Here is a 27,632-nt window from a genome sequence, read left to right on the forward strand (position 1 = left end):
AATGAGAATGTATTTACCAATGGGAACTCTTTTTCTCTTTATTTTGTTCTCGCTCAGGAGCCCCAAACTACAGTAATCCACAACCCTGATGGAAATAAGGTATTCAGAAAGAATCAACTCCATCTTGCTTTTCCACACCACACATTTCATCCACTATATCACAGCAAAATAGGGCCCTTCCAGGAATTTATCAAGGAAAAATCTCATTCCTGCATTTGTTATACCTGGTGTCTTGCACCTCTTTTCATTCTGTGTTCATCTGCTATGTGCATCCTGCTGAGTGCTGAGCTGCTGAAGCTCTTGGGGAGTCGGTAGGATTTGGCAGAGTTCAGTACCCTGTGCAGCCGGGCTCGGGGAGCGTGGAGTCTCTCGTTTCAGCCGAAAATGCTGCAGTCTAAGTAAAACCAAAGAACGCTGTTCTCAGTGTGATGAGATCATACCGACGGGTTTTATGTGCAGTCATCACCTTAGATGAAGATGTCACTTCAGTTTATCCCATCTGCTGTTTCTCAGCATGCTCATACACCATGTTGTGACGTGTGTTTTGCACAGGACTCTGTTTTTCTTCCATAACATCACTGAGCAGTTTCAAAAAGATTTTAACATTTCAAGTGACGAAGAGGTCGTTTGATTTTTATACCTTTTCTTCATGCTCTTTTCTTTTTCTTTCATATTGTGGTGTTTGCGTTTGGCAGCTGATTCCCAAAACAAGTTTTGTTTTGGTTTTTTCATGCATGGACTTGAAAAATGCCAGGAAATATCATGTACATATAACACATTTTCCTAGGTTTCCTGGAAAGAACTTGATCTTCAAGAAAAATTTCACTCTTTACAGTGTTGACTTAAAGAATTGACATTTCATTTATCTAGTCTTAACTACATGTGGTTCTTTCAAATGAGAAGGATTGAATCTGAGTGTAAAAATAACGCATGCAGACATTTGTCAAGCATGAAAGTGCTGACGGTGTGTATTGTGCTTGTATATCCCATTCCTTCATCTACCTGGCATCTGTTGAACATAGAGCTTTTATTTTCATGTTACTACTTTTTCAGCTCCCCAGGTTTAAACTCCTAGGCAACAGACAGTCTGTGTGTGAACACTGGTCTAATCTTTATCACTGAATTCCACTAAAGATTAAAAAACCCACATAAAATATTGGCGTGACTACATCTACTTGACTTTATTGTATAATCGTAGCAATTAAGATACTCAATGTCCCAAAAGGTCACAGCAGACAAGCAAACCACTTAATGCGGAGAGTTACTCCTAAATTTGTCTGAAAGACTGATGATCGTTGTAGTATGGCAACTGGAGTGGATGCTTCAATATTACAGGCTACATCTGCCGTGTGAGCTTGTGCATGGTGTTTACAACTTGTCTTTGTGGGGGGGTTTTGTTTACTCATAAGTATTTTATCTAATATTTTAAGTGATAGAGCATGATCCATCTGTGTAGAGTGAAACGTCTAACACCAGCCAGTTCAGGAAAAGCATGGTGACTTGCTCAGTTTTGTTTGTGTGTGAATTAATTCGCGTAGTTTTATTTATGGGTGCTCATACGTTTTGGTTTTTTTAAGGTGTGAGTAATGCATTAACCATTTTGAACATTCCTTCAGCTCAGCCTTGTGAGGACACAGTAAATAAGGGGCACTGTCAAATCTACCTTTTATTATTTGATTTCAAAATCCCTTTAAGCGGTACGTACAATGCGAGTCCATTCTTCTGTCTCTCAGGTAAAAATAGACCAGATAATCCTTTTTCCTACTGAGCTGTGAATTTTAAAAAATAAAAATACATTGATTCCACTTTTCAAGAAAGCATACAGATTAAATAAATAAAGTTTTAAAAGCTTCATGGATTTCTGAAACTGTGCACCTATTAGATTTGACAGTGCCCTGTTGAATTTGCCCGTAATATTTTATGTTTCTGGTAATTCGTGAAAGAATGAGATACAGTATCCTTGCCTTTTTAACAGTGTGGTGGCTTAAGGATAAACTTTCTGATAATGAGTCATTCCTCTACATGACTGCTTGTTTGAAGAGTACTACTACAAAGATCCCTTACTTTGTCAAAGTCGTCATCATATATTTATCAATTCTCCATCTCTTTCACCAAAAAAAAAAATCACAAAATCTCTATAAAACTGGCAGAATCTGATCCCGTATTCTTGAAATCACTGGGAGACTTGGTTTTAATATACATCGCATAAGTCCTATGAGCATAAAAGCAGTAAATTGTAGCACGCAGAAGTCTGCATATTTGAGAGTTGGAATGGAATGACTTATTTTGCACAGTTGGTTTAATCACTAAGCCTAAAATGGCAAGCTGTCCTACTTGGCTGAGGTAATTCATACAACATTTCAGATGGACTTTGTACACTTTGTTGTTAAAGAAAAAAAAGAAGTTTCCTTTACATTCCTGTGAATTAAAAGCATTCGACAGCAGGAAATGTATTGATGTTCCCTCCATAGAGAATGGCGATGTTTGACATCGGTTTCAGGTGGAAATGTCTCAATCAGTGTGTGACCATTTGTTTGTGAATTACATCCCACCCTGCTTCAAGGCTTTGCATGATACCTGTAACTAACTGCAATTTGCAAAGGCACACAAATAAGGCTTGGCTTGTTTGACACATTCTACTTATATTTGCCTCTCAACAGGAATCAACAGAGAGTTCCAATACAACCATTGAAGATGAGGATGTGAAAGGTACGATTTTCAGCTTGAAACGTTTGGAGAAGCAATAGCATGAGTTATGTGAATGGATTTCATTAGGTCATTAAACACAGAAACTCTTAATGAATCTTAAGAGAGAATACTGGTTTTCCTTGTTGAAAAGAAATTACTTTTATGCTTTTCTGTGTGACTTCTGACATGTTTCACTTACCTTTGAGTTTGCATTTCCCAAAATGCCATTTGCCCAGATGTTTGGGAATGAAGAATCTAAAGTTACTGCTTATTAACTAAGATACTAGTTGCAGTAATAATAGAGGTAGATTAAAAATGTGTAAGTCAGCACTTTGTAACTTTTACTTAGTTGATGTATTTTTAGCATGCATTTGTGTTTTGGATTTGCCTTTTTTTATGTCACCATTTTAATTATTATTCTGTTCAGATGCCAGTGTTTTTTCATGTTTCTCTTTTGTTCTGTCCATGTGCTTATTTTAATCTTATTTGATTCTTTAAAAAACTAAAATCAACATTTTTTTAAATAATATTAGTTACGTAGATTCACAGGTATTGGTTTTGTTTCCATTTTTTCCCCTCTAAACATTATACTGTGATGTTACTCATATTTACCTTCATAACATCGTGGTTCAAAACAAAGGGATTTTGAAGAAAGAGTATTAGGCTTGTGTACCTCTGTTTTATAGAAAAGTTTGGTTTTCAGCCTCAAAGAACAATGTTGTACGTACAGGTGAAACAGAAGCCAGAGATGGTAGTAAAGATAAAAAGTGGAGAATGGAGAAAAAAAGAGAATTCTTAGTGAACCGTTGTAATGAGGTTTGCTTTATGTTGGAAGTAGTGTAAGGCCTAAGTCACTGTTAAAAATGTGTTAGCAAAGTTGCGCCCTAAAATACAGACTTGAATCTGCTAAAGAGCTTCATTGGCCTCCGAAGAGCATAGGAGAGTGTTAGAGTTTCAAGAGATTCAAACATAATGTGGTTAGAATTCTATCAGAAATCTGTAGTGCTTCATTTCTGACTGGTGGAAAAGGTGCTACGCATTTCAGGAAGAAATCCTTCCTGGGGAGGGTGGTGAAGCACTGGAACAGATTGCCCAGAGAAGCTGTGGATGCCCCATCCCTGGAAGTGTCCAAGGCCAGGCTGGATGAGGCTTTGAACAACCTGGTCTAGTGGAAGGTGTCCCTGCCTATGGCAGGGGGGTTGGAACTAGATGATCTTTAAGGGCCCTTCCAACCCGAACCATTCTGTGATTCTGTGTTTGATGAAAATACCACTCCTGCCAGGGTGATGAGGTGACAGTGTAAGCGTGCAGGCACAGTCTCCTGGTAGCGGCTGTCCAAGGAGCACGGCGTTGAGAATGTAGGTTTTCTGTTACGCTGCCTATGAGATTCAGTGGGCATTTACGTCGTGGCAGCCTAGCTCAGGCTTGCACAGGAGGAGAGCCCAGCGTCTGCTTTCTGCTGCGGCTCTTCACACTGCTTTTGGAAAGGCTGGGGAGCTCAGCTGGTGTTCGGGGCACAGTCTGCTATGCTGCAATAATTTACTTTTGCATAGTTGGTGTTTCCTCAGCGAAAAGATTTTTCTATCCACTGCTAGCAGCAGTGCAGCTGTAAATGGTGACTTAGGTTACTGTATGAGCTGCAGTTAGCTCACGTGAAGTCACTGATGCTGGCATTTTGTTCTCAGAGTTTCAGTGAATCATTTCACCTCCACTTGAGCAGAGTCTTGGGTGCATTAACGGCCAGTACCCACTCACTCTAAATAACAACCTAGTGATAGCGGTTTGTGTTAATGTGAAGTCATGGCTTGGAGAGCAATTACAGGGATCTGCAGCTGGTGCAGAAGAGAATACAGTGTAATTTACCTTTATCCATAACACTTTGTATTTCTTCCTTCAAACCATTATGTGTAGTTTAGCAACAAACCTCATTAAATGAATAATTTAATTATAGGGCCTCTGCATGATGATATGATGTTATAACAGTAGGATTTCTGTAAAATGCTGTCTGAAGCTTTGCGTGCAGAGTTCTATCTCAGGCATGCCATTATAAGAAAAACAACAAAAATGTTTTGCCTAATCCTTTTACGTGATTCTGTAGCATCACCGTTAAGAGCAGATTGGATGGCCACGATGTACTTCATTCCCAAAACAGGAAAGAGGACCTTGCAGTAACCACAGGTCCAAGACACAAGATGCTGGCTGTGTCCTTCTTTTTGCTGTAGCTTAGTGACAGATGTAAAATGTTAAGCAGATGAAGGTTTCCCTTCTTCGTACGTTCCTGAACAGTTGCTGCCTAATAGTGGTACAAAGGGCGTAGAGTGGACAAGCCAGTAAGATGAGCTGAAGCTGTGCTCCAGAGTGTTTCATCCTGTGTTTTTTGGAGACTGCAGAAGGAGGAGCTGAAAGCCATTAACTGTGCTTGCAGAAGAGGAGGCAGTGTCATGTTCCTCTTCACCTGCCTAGGTGGGAAGGTGGGATGCTTTCTCCCCACCGGGAATGACGGTTTGAAGTGCTGATGTCTGGGATGCTCACGGCAAGCTTGTACCTTGATGCAGCTGTTTCAGCATCAGGTCCGTGGCCTGACACATGGTGGTACCACTACCAAATGTTCACCAGGTGCACATTTTATTCCAGCACATAGGGATTTCATTTTCTGTTCATTAAAAAAAAATACAAACTCCCTTGTCGTTAATTGCTTGCAAGCTTGCTTGTTTTTCCACTTTCTAGTATTTGTCTCACACTTGCAGTCTTTCCAGCAGAAGCTGCTTTTCAGATTGTTTTATTATAAATTAGAGCCAACAGTACCCCTAGGGTTTAATTTCTAGAATTATTCAGGGAATAGGTAGTCCTGCAGCCCTGACGGCTATTACAAGCTCAAGCTTCATGCTTCAGCAAGAGATTTTCCCCCTACACCGAATTTGACTTCTGGATGTAGATTTTCTAGGACAACAGTGAGAAAGCTGTTCTCTTGTCAGGAACAGCTACCGGTTGCAGCTGGAGATCAGATACTGATAGGGACAAGTGGATTTCAGAGGTAGCAGGGAGAATTCCCTTAAGATTATTGGCTGTCCGGGTCCTTATGCCTATGCTCAAGATGATGCATGTCACCAAATTTAAGATCTAGAAGGAATGTTCCTCACCTTAGGAGATAAAGGACCTTAAAAATATTTTTTACAACATGGGAAGAGGCTCTTTTCTTCCTGCGAAGGAGAAGGAAAATGGGGAGGCTGCTCTGTAACTGAACAGTAGTATGAGCCCGTGTTGTAGAGTATTGCAGTGTGACGCACACCTCGCAGAGAGTGACTGTTGTGTGCAAAGGTGTGCAATCTATCCACTTTATCCCTCCTGTTACTCTAACACCATGCATGGAACACACAAACAGGCACAGGGTTCCTTCCTTCATACAGACCACCAGCCCACGTGTTTAAAAGATCAAGTGGTTTTTCTTGCTTTTGATTGATTTGACGCTGTGAAGTTGGGTGGATCATGTGAGTCTGTGTGGCATATAATATCTCCAGCACAGTCGTGGTTTTGTGTGCACTGTGGGAGTGTGTGTGCATATTATGCATGTCAGTACAAAGTAGTACAAATGTTACAATTCATTAAGAACGGTAGCAATTTAAAAAAATAGGCTTAAATAAAAGGCTTAAATCAGCTATCACAAATGAGTCTTTAGGAACAGATTCTTACCTCATGCCTATCAAGGGTGCATACCGTATTGTCCTCTCATGTCAGGATCTCACCCTGTTTTCACTTTTGAAGTCAGGTATTTTAAGTTGAAGACAGTAAAACCAGGCTTACTTTTCATTTCTTATTTATTAAAAATCTTAGTATCTGTAACTTTGTCTTGCTCATGTATGCATTTACATCTTTTAGGACTGGAACCTATTGCTTTTACTAGAAACAGTGCTTGGCAAACATTAATGAGCTTTAATAATTCAAGGAATAAACTAATTCTAGAATTTGAGTCTAAAATTACTTGAAGCTGCAGTTCAGGTTCCTTGCTGACAAATTTTGGGCATTACCCGTTGATCATGAGCTTATCTGCATCATAGCAATCCCTCCTAAATATAAGGACAGGAGTGGACAGAAAGAACGTAGTGAAAACTGGACGGTAGGCAATGCCACTTTCTGGGATTGCTTGTGGAATTTCTCCTTCCTGGAGTAATGAGACTGGAACTCTTGGTATGAGATTGATATGTTTTTTTCAGTAATGCCAGCAGTGCACACAGACTTTTATAAAGCTGAGTTGTTAAATTTATCATGGTCAGGAAATCGAGATTTCTTATGGTATTTTTTGCCCCTGGCTATGAATTAACAACAGTAAGAATGATGATTCCTGATGGGAAAGATTGCTGAGTTGTAGGGCACTTACAGATCAAGTAAATTCTGGCTAATCTGTGCTACTTAATACATCTGTAAGGTACATAGTCTCAAACATTTATTTCATTTTATACTGGTTGTTTTGATTTTATTTAACAGTAGAAAGAAATTAGATTTAAACTAATCAATTTGGAACATGCTTTCCTGAAGAAAAACCTTCAAATTTCTAAGAACATTTTTTTAAAAGCTCTTTCAAAACTCTGTGTTATCTCAGTACTGGATAGAGGAATAAATCTGCGCTGGCATCTGAACAGAGTCATTTATGGCTACCACCTTTACAAATGTTCTTTGGCACCCACACTGCTTCCCAAAAGTACATCATTAACACTGTTTATGTGCTCAAAGATTTTGTAAGTTCTTGTTGTTTGTAATTAAATTATCGTTGTTTTTCTTTTGGCCTTCTCTTTTTCTTCCTTCACACCCACTTGACCCTCATACAGCTCTCACAAAGGAGGGTGACATGGAGAGGTTATGTTCCACCCACCACTCCTCCTCTTCCATTGCTTCTTCATCTCCCTGGTCACCACCCTTGCCGTGCCCCAGCGGCCGCTCCTGCTGCCAGTGCCTGCTGAGGATTCTGATCACACTCTACCTCTTCATCTTTGTTTGTTCATATGTTGTGTTTCTTTCCATCAATTCAGCGGGCAAGTCCACGAAAAATGCAAACTCAGAGAGTCATTCGCTTGAGTCTGAGCTCTCCCACTCCAGTCCTTCCTCTGTACTGTGTAAGTTGAGAGACTCATCTGTTCAGATGATCTCTTTTGCCTCTCCTTCTCTTCCCTCCCCATCATCTGACGGTACCGCAAAAGAGGTCAAGATCTCTCTGATCTAGGAGTGACCTTTTCTTAGGGTTTACAAAAGTATGGAGTATATTTTTTCAGATATTTATTTCTTGGCCAGGTTTTAATAATTTAAAAAATAGTCATCCGCTGTAACAGCAGTATAAATAGGTACATATTTCAGGAAGTTGGGTCTAGCAGAAGGAATCTCTGCAGTAGTTTTCAACTTAGATTCCACTCTCACCTCTGGCTTGGGTCCTGGATAGAGTCTCCAGATTAACTACCTGTTACGTTTATGTATGTCATCAAGTTACTTTCGTTGGCATCACCATGGATAAACCAGCCTTAAAGCTGCTGTGGCGGCTGTTGGCTTGCAGCATTGATTCATGAGAACTGAAAAGTTTCGTGCTTTGCTTGGGAGGAGGTCTGTGATGGTTAGTGACCAATTAACTGTAAAAGAAATCTTTAGGGTGAGGAGACTGCTGGAGCAGTTTAAATAAGAGAGGAAAAGGCATTGTGTTAGTAGCCTGTATACCGGTAGAGCATCAAAGGCCTGGGTAGATGGATTTTGTGTTTATAAATTAACCCAGAAATTCTTTACAGTGAAGGAACCTTGTGAGTTGAAACGGGGGATGACTTCCTAGCAATGTAGGTTCTCCTTGCCAGATTCTGATCCTGCATCCCATGTGTGTTAGGGTCGTTGTGCTGATACTGAGCCTGGGCGTTTGCACTGGTAAAGCTGAGATCAAGGTGGGCCCTTAGAAACACGGGCTGTATCTACCTGCCATGAATCCTATATTAAACTGCAGTGGAATTTTTGGTAGGTGCATCTAATGCAGTTGAGAGGGGAATCAGTCCCCAAGACGATGGGCTGTCTCTGATCACGGCTGCTGACAGGTAATATTGCAAGAGTAACTTCATTCTGAGGGAGCAGCAGGATAACAGGTACATGTGTCAGTATGTAGATGACTATATATCAAACTAGAACTACGAATTCTGACAGCTCAAACTGCACAGAACCTTAAAGAAGAGAGGAATTAAGAGGAAATACATGGACCTGTGTAACATTCAAAGCTGACAGATGCCATAAGGTTTTCTTCCATCCCCAGTATATATCCCCAGAAAATCTATTATGTACCCAGCGTTTTCAGGCTTGAATACCAGCAGCCTCACATTTCCTGCTTCACTGCGTAGTTAATAGTGCTAAGACCACTGTTAAAGTTTAAACGTAGATGTTCATTACTAATTTTGTAACCAAATCTAGGAACAGAGGCACCTTGGGTAATATCACCATCCTTGAAAAAAGTAGACTGTCGTAGTTTCCCTGAAAAAGTGGTGCAGAAATGGCACAATATGTATTATGCAGTGACATTTCCTGAAAGCGAGCAATCTTGCATATTCTCCGTTCCTTCTGTGACTTCAGAAACAAGCACACTTGTTCGCCACTTTGTTCCACAACATAAATGTCTCAAAAATCCTATTAAAAAGCGCAGGTAGAATTCAGTTTAAGGAATGCAACCATGATCAAATTAAACATCCATCTTCTATGAGGCAGGAAAAGTGTTAGGTGAAACTATTCCGGTAAAGCTACTTGGTGGAGACGTGGTGGTTACTACTACATCTGGCAGTTAGCCTACCAACTGAGTTTTGTTTAAATCATTTACAGAGTAGGAATTTGGAGTTTGCCAAAACGCTAGTAGGCAAAACAGGAGACATTAAACCAGTGTCTGAATATGCACCAGGCTTGCTTCTATTTTTTTATTCTGATGCTTGAAAATATCTTCATCCCAATAACGGGAATATTTAATTTCATTACATAACTGAGTTCAGTGACCAAAGAAACTGTAAAGTTCACGTAACCTCACCTGCCCTCAACTTAGTTTAAAAAATGTGCAATTCTGGTGTAACATGATTTTAGAAATGGCTTTTATATGCTGCATTTTCAGTAGCTGTGCATGCAATAGGAATCACTAGTCCCGTGGCCTGAGAAAATTCAGAAAACCAAAACCAGTTATTGTCTGCCAGGAACAGGATTAATTCAAGTGCAAGTAAAAAGAACTCCTGATGGCTGAGAAAAGCCATTAGGAACATGATAGGCTATTAGGGTAAAAACCGGTGGTGTGGCTAACGAAGATGTGTTTGTGCTAACTGTTTTGAAGTGGAGTTTTATTGGAATAGCTGTAACGATCTGTTTCAGAATACTGGTGCAGATTATAGAGGTCTCTGTAATATTCCTGTGAATATTATTGTTGGAGTTGGCTGCATTTGTCAGGCTTACATTCACCAGAAAAAAGGTAACTGCTACGAACAGCTCTAGGAGTGAATAGTTTTTACTAGCAGTGAGCAATGTTAAAAAAAAATCAGAGAAAGTTAATACTGCTGAGACTTTTTTTGGTAAACTACATAGGAGTTACTGGGCTTGCCAGAGACAACGATACAGCATCAAGTGATTATGATATTTTAAATTATATCACAGGAGAATTCAAGTCTGTGTTTTCAAAGAGTAAATTTGAGAATTTAGAAGAAAAAAAATCATACAGTGAGGTCAGACTGCAAAGTTCGGATGGGAAGTGGTGGTCAGAGGCACTTGCAGTTTCTTTATTTCAAAAGTGCCTGGGAAGTGAGAAGGCCTCCAAGCACTGGCTGGATGAATGCCCATACCTGACAGCTATTGCGGGACAGCTCGATTGTAAGGAGGTGGGAACCAACATATTCTACAGTGTTAGCTCTGTGTAGGATGAAACTGAATCCACTCTCTGTTGTTAAGTAGCAATTACTATAATTATTGGTATACATTATAATTATAAATAAGAAAAATAGTTATTTTTTATCTGGTAAACTTGATAGGTTTTAATCTGCTGTCACAGACATGGGAAAAAGATGATGCAAATGTGCCGTGTTGAAGAAAGTTGAGTAAGGGTTATCATATAGTTAAAGTAAATCCAGAGAATAAAACATCTTCATTGCAGCCCTAGGTGCTTGAGGTATTGAGGAATATAGTTTTAAAGGTAATACAGTTTCCCTAGGAGTAAAATAGGCAAATGCCACATTTCTTAGAATTGTTGTTTAGGTATTATTATCTCAACACATCTCATTGCTTTTTAAAGTTTATTTTGAAGAAGATGTGGAATTAAGGGTTATTATTAATTTTTCATTGTAAAGCACTGGTGGACAAACAAGATTTCTCTGACTTGGTAGAGTGATTAGGTAGGAGCAGAATTAGATAAAAACATGCACAGCAGCAAAGCTTGTTAATGTCTCAGTTGTCAAGACTTTAAACATCATTTCTTGAGACAGCAGCCAGATTCCATGATTAATGTAACATACTGAGAAGCCATAGCGCTGTATCTCTGAAGTGCAGTGACCACGATACCACTTTGTTCTGAGACAGTAGGTTATTTGTCATTAAAAAAGTAAACATTTGCAAACATTTGCCACACACTGTAAATGTCAGTATAATTGTATGGTAGCCCCAAGGAGGGTGCATCTTTAGAAACAATTAGTTTCATATAAATAAAAAAGAAACTATGTAGGGCATATGACAAGTTGCTTGACATCACATTATGATAAAGGTTTAAATAGGAGATGCATTCCTTATTTTTTATGGTTTTTGTCAATATAGGGTGGAAAAGTGCTGAGATAATTTTTCAGATACTTGCCTACATGTGTAATTAATTCAGTTTTTTTCATTAGGCAAGTAGTAAGCTTACAAGTTTTCAGAAAGTTGAAATACAGTTGATAACTTAAAAGAAATTCTGCAAACTCTCCACCCATATCTGATGAATCAGGGTGAATCTTTGAAAGCAGCAGGCTCTAGGAATGAAGTATGTTACACGTAAGATGACAACTCAGATATCTTCGTTCATGTCAAAGTTAAAGGTGAAGTGGTGGGTGCAAATAAGCTCTGATCTCCTGTACACGAAATTTTGATAAACTTCCTGAATGAGATGTCCCCTCGAGCATGCCTTGGTTTCTCAGGGTCTAGGTATTGTTTATGAAGATCTGAGATTCGATCAGCCTTTTATTCATGCAGCACCTTCTTTAATTTTCCTCACAGAAATTACTTTCTTGGAATATTCGTGGAATAAACTGTAAGAGAAATTATCAGCAGAGAATTTTCAAGTGTTGATGTGAAGAGAATGGTTTTCAAGAACATTTAATGACATTTGCTGTATTCCTCTGCTTCTGGGGTAGCAGTCCATGCTGTAAAGTGGAATGACGTCTGGTGTATCCACATACCCAGAGTTCATTATACAACACAGGATAAAATGTCTGGTCTCTTCCTCTTTCTTTTCAAACCTGGGTTATTTTCAGAGTATAGAAATAACATTAGTGTCTGTATGCTTTCCATCTAATTGCTATTTTTTGGGGTGATGTTCAGATTGGAAATGAAGCTAGGTTCCCCCATACTGTGCAATTCAATTTTAGCAGACCAATGTCACCTTGATAAGGACTGTCCTGGTTTAAAATTATAGCAGAATGAGTAGGATTTCTCTGACGAGATTTAGACATCCTCCACAATATATATCTCTATATTTGAGCTGGTTGTCTAGACTCCCTTTAGTCAACGCAAATAGGTCAGATGAGTCACGCTTGTCTTAAGCATCTATTTTAGGATATGATGAATTGTGCCCTGAAAGTGCTTATTTCTCTCCATTGACTCTAAGGGAAGGGAGTTGAGACAACAGACTCACTTGTCTGTACTTATACATGTCCAAAATGTTGTGAGATTAATTCAGTCTGATGCGTACCAAGATTTGTAATTAAGTGTACTGAGTCAAAAAGTTTCAAGTTCTATTTCCTTGAGAAACAACATGTGAGCAAGTAAGAAGCAGAATCACTTTAATCACCTTCAAGTTCATGTGCTAATCTAGAAACCGGCTACCTCATTCTTCTGGCAGGGTGCTTCACTGCTTAGCAGGGATTTCATCGCTATCGTTTCAAAGCAAACAGTCGCAAGGGGGATGCAGCTGCCGGATTTGGGTGTTACTCAAAAGGTGGGACCGATTTGTCTTCACTGTGGATTTCACAGGCCCTGTTGTAAGTGCTCTTGGCACTGAGCTTACTTGATAAGCTGTTTTCTGAAAAACCAAAAATACTGGTTTTACACTTCGCTAGTATGATGACTATTCCTAGGGCTATTTTGTGTTAAACGAAATATGTCAAAGAACAATAGCAAAAGTGTATTCCTACTTTGGTAAGATCAGTGGGGGTAGTTAATAACCATTCTGTTATAATAATGATATAGTCAATCATCTAGAGTATGATCACGGTACAAAGATACTCCAGTATCTGAATGGAGCATAAGGTGTTCCAAATTATTCTTTTCAAAGCAAGTATAGTGGTGTCAGCTTTGAAAAAACCATGGGTAATGTGGCGGTCCGTCAGGGAGCAAGGATTCGGTTTGTGTTTCACAAAACATAAAGGTTTGGGTATGCGTATTTCTGAAGGCTTCTTTTTCACAAATCTACAGCTCATTTTTATCTGCGCCTTCTCTCTGCAGTTGAAACACCACAATATCCATCGTTTCTGTGAGATTTTTGTAGAATGAGTTTACAAAAGTTGCTTGGAGCTACAGGAAGGGAAGAAAAGCCCTGTAGTTCACTCCTAGAAAAACAGGCTTTGCTGTTATTTTGTACTTTTTTTTTTCCCCTGTGATACTTTATTTCACCAGCTGTGAGACTGCACCTTAGGTTTTAAGACATTTAAAGTGTTAAACGCTTTTTGAGTAAATGGTGTTCTTATTTTGTGTTCTTTAGATATTAGTGTTAATGGTGTTCTTTAATTATGAAATATTATCCCCGCCCTGTAGCTTGGCATGGAAAAAAGGTAGTGGAATATAGCTAGAGGTTAGTAACTCATTTAAAGTTAACATATGTTCTGCAGCAGTGCTGCAGAAATAATTTTAGCCAGTGTTAGAAAATGTTCTGTTTTGTTCTTTTCTTATTCAGTCGTCTTGCAGCTCTTCATAATATTTTTGATTGAACTGTCTTGGTATTAGTTATATACCTACTCACTTGCCAAAGCAGGGGTTGTATTTCTTTGAACTGCTGTTCTCTGCTTACCTTAACTCACTGTCCCTACAGGGGTGAAGGTTATATTTAGAGAGTAGCTCCATGGTCTTTTCTGTAATGGATTTACTTCACCTGTATTCTGAGCCAAGGATGTAAAAGCTACCATCTTTTCTCAGAAGTTTGCTGTTTTATGGTAGCTTTCTGCGATACTACCTGCAGTCTTTTCCATTATTAGTTTGTCAAGAAAATGGCTCGGCACCTTTGACTTCTTTTAACAATGTTCTTACCTCACACCTCACTTGTTTTAAAAACACCACGTGTATTTTTGGTAAGTAGGCCTTTCTTCTACTGATTATGTAATTTTATGCCATAGAAAGCCACTGTCATATTCTAAGACAGTCTAGATGGGTTAGGCTTTAATTTTTCAATTGGCTCTTACCTCTTAGAAAAAGTAGCTCAACCAGGTTTATCAGAAGCCCATTACGATTTTTGAGGTTTCCTCCTGTATCTTAGAGTATTTTTGCCATTTATCAGACACACACTTACATGCCAGAGGACCAAATACATCCCTTGCGCTCTGACCGCGTGCTGATATTTTGAAGGGAGAGGATAAGGCAGCCGTCATACACGTAGCTTATAATGCCAAAGAAACTGCTCTTTTGGGCTCATTCCCATCACCTCATCGTGCTGTGAGAGGGCCTATGGATCTCTGGCCGGCTTTAACCAAAGCTAAGTATGTTATTTGGCGAGTTCTTACTGCACATCAAATAAAAAGTGTGATAGCAAATAATTGCCACTGTACATCAAACATAATTCTCCTAGAATTCAATCCTAGCAAAGTTTACTATTGAATTGAAAAAAAACCCCAAAGAATCAAATGAAAATGGTGATTGTAAGCGACAGTTATCTGGCAGATGGGAACTGGCCAGATGCCCGTTCGCTAATGCCTCCTGTGTTGGCTTATAGTCCTTGTGTAGTTTGTAACATGTATTTAGACGGCAGTAGGGATTGGAGGTTTGGAAGAGCATATACCAACAAGAGCATATATCCATATGTTACATGGAGTCCATCAAATGTATAAGGAAATTTTGGTAATTTTCTTACCACTTTAATAAGTGCCAGTTATTTCTGTTCAGAGTTGTCTGCAACAACAGGACCTCGTTCCTACCAATATCCATTTCACCTTAGTTCATCTTCAGTGCCCTCCCTGTTTCTTCCTGTGTGCTGAGGGAAAGCACCAGCATTTGACTTGATTCACATGGCCACCAAGCCATGGCTGCATTTTCCTTCTCGCCGCCTTCCAGTCTCCTTCCAGCTTTCTGCGTGTGTGTCCCAGTTCTTCCCTGTCTCCTTTCCCTTCCTTCCTCCCAGGCTCAGCATCTGCTTCCTAGACAATGTATTTATAGGCTGAAGTACTTTTGGTCTATGTTTGTACTCTGTCTCCCTGCACCCACACACACACCGCCACAGAAAGCATAAAATGCTAAGATAAAAAAGATCCCCAGAAAACAATCAGTAGGTTTGTGTAAAATCACAGCAGCTACTGAGATTTTTAATTATTCTTTGGTGTCTGATGTTACCGAGTATTTCATACTGCCTTGTTCTTGACCATCTTCTTCTTGTAACGTTCACCCTTGTTCTCAAATGAGTAAGGGCTGAAAACCTGGTGGGGGTTTGCACACAGGATAAATCACTTCTGGAACTCCAGCTTCTGAATTCTACTCGGCTTCTGTCTCTGGCCCTTGGTCACTTTCTGAAAAGGTTATTGTATATCAGATCACTACATAGAAAGAAATCTAATTTTCTACTTCTAGTTTTCCTTCCAAAGGAGGAGTAGTGCAGTTCCTTTCATGCACGGTTTCACGCGGTGTTCATAATTTTGTAGAAAAATTGAGAAATGAGTTGGAAGGCAGATGATTTGGCAACGTCTTTCTGTTCCTGATGGTCCATGTTGTGAACTGCAAAGTCTTTCCACAACTAGTGGAAGAACTGACGCTAGTGCTGGAGTTGGTGGGGATTGTTTTGAGCCAGTGATACTGCCTTAATCTCCTTCACTTACTTTGCTGGCCCACAGAGCTTCCTGATGGATGTGGTTTGTATTCCGTGGACAAGTCAGCAGACACAGCTCTACTAGATCTTAGCACTGCCCAGAGAATCTTTGCTGGAACCGTATTCTGTAATATTAAGTGACTCCTATCAGAAAGCTTCATGAAAACATGCAGTTCCATTTTGGAAGAAAAAACAGAGAAAAGAGTAATTTGGCAATGCAGTTCAATTCCTACTTTCTGGGGTTGATGATGAATTATATCTTGTAATGTAGTACCACATCAAAGGTGTGATTGAAGTGCAACATTTTGATTGAACCAAAACAGTTTATTTAAATGTACCTTCGCAAAAATTTCCATTCTTACTGAGATTGAAAGCAAGTCTCAAAATCTGAAAGATTCACGGGGAGAAACTTCTCTCATCTGCATTCCTGTATGAGTTTAAGGGTGTTACTGTACTGTTGAAGGCACGAACAGATGCTGGTGAGTCAGGTTCCCATCCAACTAAATCGAGCTGTTGCACACCATTCATTTGAACAAGACAAAACACCTTCATTAACCTCTGGCCTTGGATCACGGAATGTTGTGTATTAGAATAGATTCAGATATTCACTGCTGTTTGCTGTTCCCTGTCAGAGTGTGTGTAACACCTAAGTTAACCGGGGGCTTCTCATGGTAAAACTTCAAAAAGCAGTGACTGATGTTAGAGAAAAAGGGGATGTTGCCAGTTGTCTCTGGCCAAGTGAAGGTAAAATTACGTGTCCATGTAGTTTTAAGTCTCGTGTGTGGAAACTACAGTACTTTGTAGACGTTTTCATTGCTTATATTAACAGTTACACAATAACACAATCCCATGATTATGCAGCAGCTCATCAGAGCTTTTTACCTCGTTTTCCACTGTCTGATTTAATAGTCTGTAATTTCCTAGTCTCTGATTGGAATGTGTTAAGGCTGTTTAATGAAATACTTCAGTTTAGTTACACGTATATGAGATGTAACATGCAAAACTTGTGATTTCCTCACTGCATGAACTCTGCATGTTCTGGATTTCTTTCTGCCAGCCTTTTCTAACACTGCACCATTATTTCTTGCTCAACCATCCTACCACTTGGCTCGTGCTGACAATGCCATACAGCGTCCACAGTTTGGTCTGTGGTGTTTAAACGTAAGACAATGGAGCCATTGCTTATCTGCAGTCAAAACAGCTCTTCATTAAAATTTTTTGTTCTTTCCACAATCTTTGAGAAAAATAAGGCAATTCATACTATCTAGTGGCCTAGAATTACTCAGAAAAAGCCTTACTAGACCTTTATATCAATTTTTTTCTCCATCACTTCTTTCCTCGCTGGTTTCTTTTTGGTGCTTTTTCTCTAAATATACCAGGTTTGCACCAACTGAAAGAGATAGTGGAGCATAAAAAAATGAAAACACCACGATGCCAGTTCTTGCAGTACAGCATTAGAGACTGGCATTCTGCCTATGCTCCCCAGCATTTTCTTTTTGAAGAAGAATGTGAGCTCTCTCAGTACTTGGGGTTTAACATTCCAAGTGTATTTGCGTGTGTGAGTATGTTAATAATCTAGTCCATGTGTAGGAGTGTGCAGGAGAATTACAACTGTTGCTTGGACAAGAGAGCTGCTACAGCCTGGTTGCTTGGATTGCTTTTTACTTCAAACTTGGTTTTACAAATTGATTTTCTAAGGTTTGATTAGGAGTTGAATATAAGTTAAGTCCTTGCAAATGTACCAGTAAAATCTGTCTCCCATACCCGCTGAGCGTTAAACTCACAGAAATCTGTACCTGAGAGCAGTGCCACTCTGGTTGAACTTCATCAGTGTAAGGTTGAACTTTATCCAGCAATCATTATACAGTGCAAAAATCTAAACCTCTGTTCCTCAAAACACGAGTTTTTAAAAGTAGAAGTCAGTTTTCAAACTGAAGGCAGCTTTTCCATCTTGATAAAGTCTCTCCGACTTTGCCCCCCTGGAGTGACTGGTGTTAGTAATAACCATATCACCGTGCAGGAATTTCTTTACTCAACGCTCTTCTAGCATAACTCCCACCAACATTTAACAAATACCGAACTGTGGGCTTATTTCTTGACTCATAGATAAAGGAGAAACTGTTTCACATATTTTTGCCTTTGAGGCGTTTGCAAACACTGCTTGAGTTTGAATATTCTTACTAGAAATACATACTCTGCTCCTTGGTTTTAATTCTTTTGTTACTATTTAGCATTTATTAGTTAGTAGGTGTACTGTAATATCACCCAATGATCTAATTGAGGTTTGCTGTACTATAGATGCCTTAAGCATTTTATGAGCAAGGGATAGGCACAATCACAGCAGCCAGAGCTGAAAGACGCCGTGTTTAATTAGACCTGTGGTCTGTGTCCTGTGTAACCCGCGAGCTTTGCACCAGACAATCTTGATTATAGGCTTAGGGCTTAAATTCCTCTTTACTTAAATGTACACATGTGGCCAAAGCCAACACCAAGTGTTACAAAGATTCCTGAAAATTAGACGCTTAAAAGGTAAAGACCCCACGTGTATATGTCACATTAGAGCTTTGCTTGTAAACCAATAATCAGTTTCCTTTAATGAGAAGTTAAGAGTTGGGGTTTGGGTTTGTTTCGCTTTTTAAACAGCAGATCCTCAGTGAAGGAAAGAAGATTAGAAGCGTGATAGGAGAGTGGATTGATTTTGACACGTGTTTAATTTCCTCGTGACTACAGGAGTACACTGAAGCCAAAACAGTGTAAAGCAGCAATATAACGTCATGCCCTTTGGTCATAGAAAAGGAGGACAAACGGCCGTTGCGCCAGCTGAGGAACGACAGAATATACCTCTGTTACGGCTGTTCTTCTGACAGCTCTCGCCTTCCACTTCACCTTCCGTTTCAAGAGTTGTCTTTGTATCTCCCTCTAGCTCGTAAGCAGGAGATTATCAAGGTCACTGAGCAGTTGATTGAAGCCATCAACAATGGGGACTTTGAAGCTTACACGTAAGTTTTCTCGTTTCGGGGGAGTGAGGGGAGTTGGTGGTTTTGACACTGTATATGTAAATAAGCACATTATTATATGAGGGGGTGTGTTTATACTTGCGTACTGTTGAGGTTCATTCTCAGATGCCCCCAGGAAACACGTGTTCAGTGCTGCTTTGCCCCAGCTTTAGGCGAGTCTGGTTGCCAAGTTGAGAGGAGCAGCTGCTAGTGTACAAAAGGAGAGTCACGTTTGTGATTCAGAATCCGGAAAACAGTGGAACCCAATTTCAACAGAAATTTTGTACTGTATGTAGAGATTGATGTTAGCTAGAATCCCATTTGTGCGTCAGAGCGTGAAAGCCCACATGGAATTGAGGTTCCACCAGCCTCTACTGAGCACTGTGCAAGAATTTGCTGGAGGAAAGTGGACAGATTTACCTCTCAGCTTTTCTCTGCAAAGACACAGTTCTACCACTGCTTCTCTTGTCTTCCTACCTCAAAACCAAAGTTTAAAAAGTAGAGGAAAGCCCTACTCAGCGTTTTATTTGGTCTCCCGTGTTTCTCTGGGTGGATTCTACCCTCTTGCAGCTCAGTCCTCACAGTTCAACACTGACATGCCCTCATCCTGTTTAAAGACTTGCCAGAACTAACCTTTTGTTGAGTATGATCACATTAAAACATTTGTTGTACAAATGTCAAATGGAAACATTCCAAATTCTTATCTAAATTTTGTCATTTAAAAACAAAATAGATCTTGCTTAAATAATAGTGCAAGGCATAAAAAATATCCTTTGGATTGCACAAGAACCAATTTTCAGTCACAACTAAAAATTCCTCAGTGTAATACCATTGACCTGTGGGGCCTTCTTTGGCAGCTTTTTTTTTTGGTCAAAAGATGACTTATATGAAGTTTAGTTCACCTGAAGTGAGCTGCCAGATTTAGTGGTTCAGGTGAAAACCTGAAGTCCGTTACTTCTCCCCATTTAAGTTCTGTTCTTTTCCAGTGTGATGGCACAGGTAAGTAACATGTCCGGTGGGAATAAAGGAAACATTTTGAAAGTAATCTGTCCAAAGTTGTGTAATTGCATGTGGTCATTACAGAATTTCCTGTTTTCCACAGAAAAATCTGTGATCCAGGCCTTACATCTTTTGAACCCGAAGCTTTGGGTAATCTAGTAGAAGGGATGGACTTTCACCGGTTTTACTTTGAAAATGGTAAATACTTCTTTTTCTTCTCTGCGAATCTTCATCTGCCCTTGTGATTGTGTTGCTGCAGTCTAATTAGCTTTTTGGTTTGGGAGTTAATTGATTTGGGCAAGGAAAGCAGGTATTATTTTTTATTTTATTCAGAGTCCTGCTATGTGTGTTTTTCTGTCCCTGCTGCACTCGCTCATTCACACATCATAGGGCACCTTGGATAGCGAAGAAAAGGTTCAGGTATTTGGGCAGAGAAAGTCAACATGTATAAAAGAAAACCAAAACAAACCACAGATAAGTAATTCTCATAACTTTTTTTTTTTTTTGCCATTGGGCAAAAGATAAAATCATGCTGTGAGAATACTTAGAAGAAAGGGGTCCCTAAGTTGTGTGATTACAGTGATTGCAGCTAACAGTCAGCAGGGAGTATGTGATGCACTGGGGAAGACATCGCTGTCACTCAGTCTATACAGCTGAGGACCTGATCAGCTGGGTGTTTTCTTATCGGTGTGTATGTATATACACACATATGAACACATCAGTATATACACTCTACACATACATTACAATCATGTCAGCTGTAAGAAAGAAAAATTACCCACAGAGTGGATTCAGTAAAGTTTTGGAGGATCATGTGATGTAGGTAAGCATTTTATAGCAGACTTGACACCAAAAGAAATAAAATACTGTAAATGAAGATATCATTTTATCTAGTAATTTCTGAGCCGTGTCCAAGCATAAAATGGGATTATTATATTCCTGAATTCTCTTCTGTCTCCAAAACAGCATTTTCCATGTCTTTCCTTAAAATGTTTCCTTCAATTACCACTGCGTTTTCGTTTTCATAGATAGCAGCACTTAATAAAATATGTCACAGGAGACACTTAAAAGCTGAATTATTTAAAGTGAAAATATTAAGTACAAGTGTCATTAGACATCACAGACAGCAGTGAAACTGAGGTGTTGGCAAAACTCTATGTGGTGGTCCCTTCTTGTATGTACATGGATTAAATAGTATGTAATATCAAACGTTTGCTTGGTTTCCTTATAGGAACAGGGAAGACAGACTTTATGCTGTGACTGTGCTCATTTCTGCAATGTGCTGGAGCTAGTTGTCAGTTGTGACTATCAGTAAACAATAATTACTACTTTATATCTGCTAAGCGTGAGATATTTGTTTTATAAAACGGGGTGAGGTGAGTTATTTTGGCTTACATAGAGAAAACGTAATTAACCCTCTGCGTGTGTGTGTTTGTTTCCTAGCTTTATCCAAAAGTAATAAGCCAATCCACACCATTATCCTCAATCCTCACGTCCACCTCGTGGGTGACGATGCTGCTTGCATTGCATATATACGGCTCACACAGTACATGGATGGAAGTGGGATGCCAAAGACTATGCAGTCAGAGGAGACGCGGGTCTGGCACCGTCGCGACGGGAAGTGGCAGAACGTTCATTTTCACCGTTCAGGGTCACCAACAGTACCTATCAAGTAAGAAACAATCCAGACCACAAGCTGCGTAGGTCATACCAGATAGTCTAATAGCTGCTTTTGGCCTTAAAAACGATGAAACTGTCCTCTTGATAGCGTAATTTCTTGTGCTCATTTGTGCAGTGTGTATTATGTTCAGTAGTGTGCATAGAGTTTGGTGCAAATATTTTTTAAATCGTGCTTTTTTTGTTGTTGTTTCCAACTGTGTTGCCCCACTGACCCAACTCACACCCTGAACTGACAGCTTGAAGAGCAGAAAAATGTAGATAGAGCTTGAAACCAGTCACACAGAAAAGGATTGGAAAACCTGAAATAGAATTTCAGGAAAACCTGGGGCAGGGGGAAGAAAGCGCAGTAGGATACATGGAGCTGTTAGAGCTGACTGAAAAGTTTCAAGGAAAAGAAGTATCACTGTTCTGAAAAAAAGAAGTTTGAGTAGTATTTGTTGTGATTTCCAGCCACCTCTGCTTACTCAGGCCTAGTTATGTCCACTACAAGTTGGTTTTGAGCCATTTTACATGCTCACTTGGTAAATTAAGTCATACAGGTACCTATACCACTCGTACCTCTCCTCCCACGCTCTCGTTGCTTAACGCTGAACTGTCACTGTCTGGTAGGTACGACGTCTCTGTGGGTAGGCCTCAGACCTCTCCCATCACTGCTTTCCTCTTCCGTTCATTCGGGCGTCTGTTCTCCCACATGCAATAACACTTGATAAAATAAGGAACATGATAGAATGGAGTATTAATCAGTGGGAATTATTTTCTTTTTTAAGAAAAAAGTAATTCAATTACCTAATGATAACAATTCTATTTTATTTAAAAATGTGAAACCAATGGGAGCAGGGACCATGTTGTCCTTTGTTTCTCACATTCCAGCTGCACTGCCAGTGTTTAAACAGATAATATTGAAAGAGTAGTTACATTTTTTTGAAGTGGCAGCGTTATGTAGATTTTTGATGTTTTCATAAAGGAGAGTCTTGTCAGGGGGCCTGACTGGGGTATGTGTAGAGCCAGAAAGCATAAGGCCCAGGTGAAACAGTTTTCCTTGTCCCTGTGCACCCTGGACAGTGACTCTTTATGGCAGAATGACATGGATTGGACTAGAGAATTATTATTTAATCTCTTCCTTTGGGGTCTTTTTCCCCTTCTGTTTTTTGAGAAGGGTTTTTGCTTTTTGTTTCGGGGGGCATGTCAGGTTTTTTCAACTTAACCATATTTTAAAGGAAAGAAGCCTAAAGGGAAGAGGTATTTTATGACACTCATACACCAAAACCAGAAGGCAACAAAAAAGGCTATATTATTTTTATGGAAGATTATAGAATTTGCCCAATAATCCCCGTAATAATTCTTTCAGTCATACTTTATAGAGACGTACTGAATCGCTTCCGCAGCTGCCGCTTTCTGAGGTGCGAGGAGCCTCGGCACTGAGTTCACGTAACGCGCACACGTGTGATGGGCTGCTGGTCCTGTGACATGGGCTGCTCCTATGATCCCTAGCTAGAGGTAGTTTCTCTGGAATATAAAGGGCATGGAGGAGCTGCCACAGAGCAACTCCTGGCCCTTCAGACTGCGCATCTCAGGGGAATGCAGGCGTACGTTCAGAGCTGTGATTTGCCCCTCGGAAGCAGTGCCAGGATTTAGGACTTGTGGGATGACAGTTCTTTACGGCTGCTCATGCTCTCTGGTAAAGGTAAGGATCTCTGGGCTGCTAAGGATGGAAGGACAAGAAGCTGAGGGGTAATTTATTGGAGAGGGCAAGGTTGTGTCCGTGTCAGTGGGTGTTCAGACTCTGTGGGGTGAGACAGGAGATTTCAGGACTACAGGAGTGCATCCAAGTGGAAAAGGTCACGGAGGAGGGGTAGCGGCATGGCTGAGGCTTCAGGAGAGATGCTCTGAGATCTCTACATAGCCCTAGATATGCAGCCACTCTGCAGCACTGGCAGCAATATCACAGAAACCCCTTACCTAACCCTCATCTTGAGTTCAGAGGGGTTTTGTGGACGTGTTCATATCACCATTCAAAAACAGCATGGGTCTGATTGTTAGAAACCTTACTTTCCAGTCTTAAATTTAGTCATATTTAATGTACCCTTGGTTATTCTTATTTTGTCATTGTTCTCCTGTACTGGGGATGGGTGTGCAGCCATGAGCAGTTTTATATGAAACCCGATTAGATCACTTCCCACCTTCTATTTTCATAGGGTAAATAAACAATGCTAACACGGTTGGCTTTTTTTTTTTGGTAGGACCACTGTTTTCCTGGCTACCTTAATAGCTCTTTGCTGTATTTTTTTGGTTTGAGGTTGTCTTTTCATTAGCTTGTGTTCTTCTGAAATACTGCACACAGTTGCGGTCAGGGCTTTATTTAACTTCACAATGTCGTTCTTTTCCCTGCTGAGAATGCCACACCTGCTATGTCCTGGCATGCTTTTTTACACTTTGTCATCCACATCACATCAGCAGATCATCTAAGAGGGCCGTGTCTCAACTGTCATTTCCAAACGATGAGTATATAGAAACTTCTGCTGAGTGTGCAGCTTTGTACTTCCTATTATCACCTGTAACATTTCTGGATTACCCAGCCCTCAGGGTTATTTGGTTCTTCTTGCACAATACTCCTGTTTTCCTTTGCATTTATAGTGCCTTCCACCTAAGTGTAAGTATACTACGTGGAATTGGTCCTGCTGCTTGTGCTCAGGCCATTGGCAAATCTAGTGAGTGTCTTCTAGGCTGGCAGTTCCCCTTTCAGCCCAACCATTGCCATTTTTCTTTTAGTCATTTTTCATATTCCTTCTTTAATCCTCATCTTCTCAATTTAACTGGTAGATTCCCATGTAATAGCATGCCAGAACTCACCTTCTGTAACCCATCCTGGACATGAGCCGGCAGTGTGCGCTGGCAGCCCAGAAAGCCAACCACGTCCGGGGCTGTATCCAGAGCAGCGTGGCCAGCAGGTTGAGCGAGGTGATTCTGCCCCTCTGCTCTGCTCTGGTGAGACCCCACCTACAGTTCTGTGTCCATAAGAAAGATACAGACCAGTTGGAGCGAGTCCAGAGGAGGCCACGAAGATGCTCCGAGGGCTGGAGCCCCTCTGCTATGGGGACAGGCTGAGAGAGTTGGGCTTGTTCAGCCTGGAGAAGAGAAGGCTCCGGGGAGACCTTATAGCCCCTTCCAGTGCCTGAAGGGGCTACAAGGAAGCTGGGGGGGGCTTTTTACAAGGGCCTGTAGTGACAGGACAAGGGGTAACGGGTTTAAATTGAAAGTGGGGAGGTTTAGATTGGACATTGGGAAGAAGTTCTTCCTGGAGAGGGTGGTGAGGCACTGGCACAGGTTGCCCAGAGAAGCTGTGGATGCCCCATCCCTGGAAGTGTTCAAGGCCAGGCTGGATGAGGCTTTGAGCAACCTGGTCTAGTGGAAGGTGTCCCTGCCCATGGCAGGGGGGTTGGAACTAGATGGTCTTTAGGGTCCCTTCCAACCCAAACCATTCCATGATTCTGTGATCCTGACCATCTGTTAGACTGCCTTGGACATCACCTTTATTTTTCCCTGTCAGAGCAGCAGTGTACCAAATAACTCCATTTTGGAAAACGACAGAAGAAATTTATTTAATTATATTTAATTTATTTAATTATTACTAATACACAGTGGTTAAAAATGGCACTTCCATAATATAAAATTACTTTATACCTAATGTCTGAAGAAGAATTTCAAAGCAAATGAACTTGCAAAAGCAGTTGTAGCTGTGATCTGGCTTTGCAGACATAGTATCCTAGATTATGTCAAAATCGGTTTCTGCCAGCACAGTAGCTTATTTGTTTTCCGGGCCACAGTAAGAAGTGTGCATAAATCTAGGATACAACTGAGTTCTTTGGTAGCTTTAAGTGTGTGGAAATGCTTCTTTATGGCAGATAATTTATTTGAAAAAAGAATATGAGCAAAAATGTAGATTTAGTTTATAGATAGATTTTATTTGTAGGTTTTGTGGCGAGACAGACAAGACAAACCTTGGTTTCAGTCCTGCCCATCGTTTCTCTCTGGGTGTTAGGGCTGATGGCCGGATTTTTTTCTCTGTGTTCCATGTTCTGAAGAACTTGTGCTAACGTGTTTCTGCAGAACTGTGTCTGCACAGACGTAGAGAGTGGCTCTGCATGATGCAGGCAGTCGGGAGGCTGTTGGACCTAAAACTGACTCCCAAACTTAAATTCAGACCTGAGGCTCCCAGGCTTACGTTCCCTCACTTATCACACATTACACCTTCTTACACTTTCATGAATAAATACAAAACTGCAGGAAGACTTCAGTAAAGAGTTTGTTCTGTGTTTGTACAGCGCCTAGCACAGCGGGACCCCAGTCATGACTCCGGCCCCTAGACGCTACGGTAATTCAAATGATGTTGTACCCTAAGTTAGTTAACTACTTGCTTACACAGTCCTTTTCTTTCATTTTCTCTCTGCATACGGCTCTGGCATGTCTTGCATGTAAATGACATCCGGTTCGTCCTTGGTTCTTGGTTCAGTTTTTGTATGAGCATCTCGGTCCGTGGCAGTGTCTCTGATGTGCGTGCTGAGGAAGGAAGTTAAACCCAGAGACTGACATCTGAATTCTGCCCTCCCTCCTTTAAGAAATCAGTTAAGGCACTTTGGCTTCCTGCCTCAGTTTCCTTTTTTATTTTAACAGCCTCTCTGGCATGTTATAAAGCCAGAAAATGTCCGCAAAGTGGTTTGAAAAATAAAAGAATGCTTAGCCTGGGCGTGTGGGCTTTTGTTGTTCCCTTGGTTTTCTTCACATTACTGTGTTAAATGATCTGAAGAAGATTTTTGTTAACGGTGTTGGCTAACACTTGAGCATGTATTGTTATCTGCTGGTGATGTCATTTCAGTAATGGCAGTCTGTTCTTTTCTCTTCCCTCCTAGCTAAAAATATCAGCGGTGCCGCTCTTGCATTTCGTGTACCCAACGCACCTGGTTGATCACCATCTTGGCCATCCCGTTCTCTTCATGCATGTTTCTGAGTGCATGAAGTTGTGAAGGTTCTCCATGTGACACATTTGTGATGCACCATGTCGCTGTATATTCCATCTGTACACTGTTAACATTTCGATGAAGGTGATGTTCCTTGCAAATAGAGAATAACAAGGCATAAAACACAAAAAAATACGTGATGGACAGCAGTAGATACAGAGTACATTTGTCACTGTCTCCATTTATGCCAAGTTTTGAGAGACAACTTTAAAAATTATAATGTTTATTAAAAAAAAAATAGAAAAAAAAAAGAAAAAGTACATTTTACCCTCTTTTTTTAAGAACTGGTTTTTGACTCCTTTTCCCCCCAAGTCCCAGGATTTTGCTTTGGTTCTGGTAGGAATGGTTAGGATTTCCGCTGGCAGCTCCGTTGCTGTAAAACAGGTTTTCATTACAGCCTGTAGATGGACGAAATCCCTGATAAATGTGGAAGCGATAATATCCTGGCTTTGTACCAGCTGAAGCCTTCCTGGTGTATCAGTCTGTGTAAACTGGAAAGTCTCATCGTTCGCTGGCTCGGTCACTTCAGCTTTAACTGTCAGTGTTCTGGGGAGCCAGCGGCCTGTTTCCTTGGAGTCTTCACCTTTGCTTCCTTCCTATGCTCCATGAAAATTTCTCTTGGATGATTAAGGAGAGTTACAAATTGTAAGGAACCAAGTGATGACTGAGGGGCAGTTTTTGAGGATTAAAATGGAAGAAGAGAGGAAGATAGATTTTTATCGCTTTTAGGGTGTGCTGTAAATTTTTTTAAGGAGGCTTTAAAAAATAAGAAATTTTGGTCAAGCTATAGACCAGTTGTGTGGTTAATATACTCGAGAAATATTAGGCCTTAAAAGCTTAGTATGAGGAGTTTACTCACTTCACGCTGCTGCTGTTGCTTCTCTGGAGACGTGTTACGGATACGCCAGTTTTGTAACGAGACACTTGACCGCAGATCCGTTCCCCCCCACCCCTCCCCAGTCTGCTGTGGGTTTCTGCAAAGCCTCACGCAGCGCACGGCGTCGAGCACGACCACCTTGGCCGCCCGAG

The 27,632-nt window shown here is 40.5% G+C and overlaps 1 protein-coding gene across 1 annotated transcript in view; it reads left to right on the forward strand.

Annotated features, from left to right (window-relative positions):
* CAMK2D (calcium/calmodulin-dependent protein kinase II delta) overlaps positions 1-26,830 on the forward strand; it is a gene marked incomplete at its 5' end in the record, with an annotated part of 53,430 nt that extends 26,600 nt beyond the window's left edge. The window contains 7 exons of the mRNA XM_010159535.1: positions 58-99; positions 2,661-2,709; positions 18,837-18,912; positions 20,012-20,106; positions 21,352-21,580; positions 25,911-25,960; positions 26,496-26,830. Coding sequence (XP_010157837.1) covers positions 58-99; positions 2,661-2,709; positions 18,837-18,912; positions 20,012-20,106; positions 21,352-21,580; positions 25,911-25,917 — 498 coding nt within the window. The remainder of the gene's footprint in view (positions 1-57; positions 100-2,660; positions 2,710-18,836; positions 18,913-20,011; positions 20,107-21,351; positions 21,581-25,910; positions 25,961-26,495) is intronic.
* Between the last annotated feature and the right edge of the window lie 802 nt (positions 26,831-27,632).

This window comes from Eurypyga helias, unplaced genomic scaffold (genome assembly GCF_000690775.1).
Source record: "Eurypyga helias isolate BGI_N326 unplaced genomic scaffold, ASM69077v1 scaffold42739, whole genome shotgun sequence".
NCBI lineage: Eukaryota > Metazoa > Chordata > Aves > Eurypygiformes > Eurypygidae > Eurypyga > Eurypyga helias.